General features: G+C 52.1%; 1 protein-coding gene across 1 annotated transcript in view; it reads left to right on the top strand.

Moving 5' to 3' along the window:
* The first annotated feature begins 1732 nt into the window (after positions 1–1732).
* The window catches only part of INTS8 (integrator complex subunit 8), a 59558-nt gene continuing 58845 nt past the window's right edge, over positions 1733–2445 (top strand). The window contains exon 1 of the mRNA XM_007934860.2: positions 1733–1862. Within this exon, the coding sequence (XP_007933051.1) occupies positions 1733–1862 (130 nt within the window). The remainder of the gene's footprint in view (positions 1863–2445) is intronic.

The raw sequence follows: 2445 nt of genomic DNA, 5'->3' as shown, positions 1-2445 counted from the left end.
CTTTACTGTTACAACCAACTACAGAGTTATTTTATACAAAATAAAACTCACTCCGTCACCTAGTGCAGTCTGCATGCCCACAACCCCCTAGTGCCACCAACTGCCTTCTCTGCCACAGTCTTTCTACTTGCAGAGCAGCTGGTAGTGTCCAACCACTGAACTTTTGGTTAGCAGCCTAAGTACTTAACCCCTGTGTTTCCAGGACTCCTACCCTAAGATTAAAACGCACTGCCCATGGAGTCAGTTCCGACTCATACTGAGTGTAGGACAGAATAGAACTGCCGCATAGTATCTCCCAGCCTGTAATCTCTGTGGAAGCAGATTGCCACTTTTTTTTTTGGGGGGGGGGGGAGTGTCTGGTAGGGTTGAACTGCTGACCTTTTGTTAACAGCCCAATGCTTAACCACTGCACCTTAACCTAAGATTAACCACTGCCATGCAGTGGATTCTGACTCATAGCGACCTCCATTGGGTTTCCAAGGCAGTAAATCTTCACGGAAGTAGATTGTCCCATCTTCCTTTGGCAAAGCGGCTGATTGATTTGAACCGCCAACCTTCTGGTTAGCAGTCAAAAGCCTTAGGCACAGGCTCAGGGAGGTTAAATAACCTGTCCAAAGTGTTAGATGTGTTGAACTGTAAGCAGGGATCGCGGAGCTGGCGTGGGACCGGGCAGTGTTATCGTTCTGCTGTGCATATGGTCGCTATGAATCAGAGACGACTCAACGGCACCTAACAACATAACAAATCTTCACGGAAGCCGACGTCCTCATCTCTTTCCCGTGTAGAGCTGGCGGGTCCAAAGCTCCGTCCTTTTGGTTTGTCGCCTTACCACAGCTACACCAGAGCCCCCTAGAGGATTACTTAGGCGCTAAATAATGAGCTAGTTCTGAAGTAGTAGCAAAGTGGCTGTATCTCACTGTAGGCTGTCAGCATTTGGGTTCCTATGAAGAAATGCAGAGCAGAGGTGACGCTGGTTCAGGAGACTCGATTGACAAGCATTCGTGGCAAGTGGGAGGAAATCTTGGAAATAGAAATGGGGAAATTGAAAGCACCGAAGGTAAGTTTCATCTGGGTCAGTTTGCCTAGATCTGTCATGTTCATTGTCTTTTACGAAGACATTGAGGCTCATTTCAGCTCTAGATGACGTTGCTTCTTTGTCTCGGTGATAAACTCCCAAGCAAGAAAGATACAAAAACAAACAAACAAACAAACAAACAAAAAAAACAATCTCACGCCGTGGAGTCGGATCCGACTCAGCGGCCCTTCCTTTGCTTTCCAAGGCGGTATTACTACGGAAGTATATCGCGCAATTCATCTTCCGAGGAATGGCTGGTGGGTTTGAACCGCCAGACTTCTTAGTTAGCAGTTAAATGTCTTAGGCACGTCACCAGAGCTCTGGGCAAGAAATGTAGCGCATCTGAATCCTACTTGCGCTGGGAGCCATCTTCCAAGTCAACCTGGAGGAGGTGGAGTCTGAGTAATGGCTCCGCCCTATTTCTCTCTAACTCGTACAACATTGGTGTAGAGGTGTGGCGGAGTCTGCAGGGAGGCGGGAACAGAGTGAGCCGCCATTTTGGATTGTGTGGGTTGTGGGGACGTACCGAGTGGGTTCATAGGATTGCTCCTAGCGGCTTTCCTCCGCGCCTTTGCGCATACCACAGGCCTCGGCCTGCGTTCGAGTGTCAGGTTGGATCCCGGAAGCGTCCCTGGGGGTAGCGGCGGCGGGGGCAGGATGAGCGCGGAGGCGGCGGACCGGGAGGCGGCCACCTCCAGCCGGCCCTGCACCCCACCGCAAACCTGCTGGTTCGAGTTCCTGCTGGAGGAGTCTCTGCTGGAGAAACATCTGCGCAAGCCCTGCCCGGGTAAGCGCTGCGCCTGCCGCCCGCGAGGCGCTACCCGCTGCACCTCCCTGAACCTGGGTCTTCAGCCACCCAAGCTTAGGTCCGCAAGGCGTGGGCAGTAGCCGAGCGCTGGCCTTGCCGCCTGGCTAAGCGTTAAACCTCCCAGTGTGGGGGCCACTGCAGCAGAGGGTCAAAGAAAAACAAAGGCCCAGGGTGGCGGGCTGGGTGCCATCAGCCCCCCTGCCTCTTGGGTCCTTTTGGGGTTTTAGCGCTTTCGAGTTGAGTCTTGTGGTTGCTTGGATCTGAGAGCCTGGGCGTACATAAATTTGGGGAGATGAGAAGAAACAAACTCTTCTAGTGCTATTCTGGACGCTAATTAGTTTTATCATAAACCATCGCCACTGAGTCGATTCTTACCCACTGAGACCCTATAAAAAACAACCCAAACTCACTGCCGTGGAGTCGGATCAGACTCATAGTGACCCCTCCTTGGGTTTCCGAGGAGGTATCACTACAGGAGCTCTGGTAGCATAGTGCCTAAGGCACTTGACTGCTAACCAGGAGGCTGGCGGTTCAAACCCACCAGCCACTCCTCGGAAGGAAG

The sequence above is a fragment of the Orycteropus afer genome, unplaced genomic scaffold, assembly GCF_000298275.1.
Source record: "Orycteropus afer afer isolate SDZICR_OR568_19922 unplaced genomic scaffold, OryAfe1.0 scaffold00021, whole genome shotgun sequence".
Lineage (NCBI taxonomy): Eukaryota > Metazoa > Chordata > Mammalia > Tubulidentata > Orycteropodidae > Orycteropus > Orycteropus afer.
The sequence above is the reverse complement of the archived record's forward strand: the minus strand, read 5'-3'. Positions and strand labels throughout refer to the sequence as shown.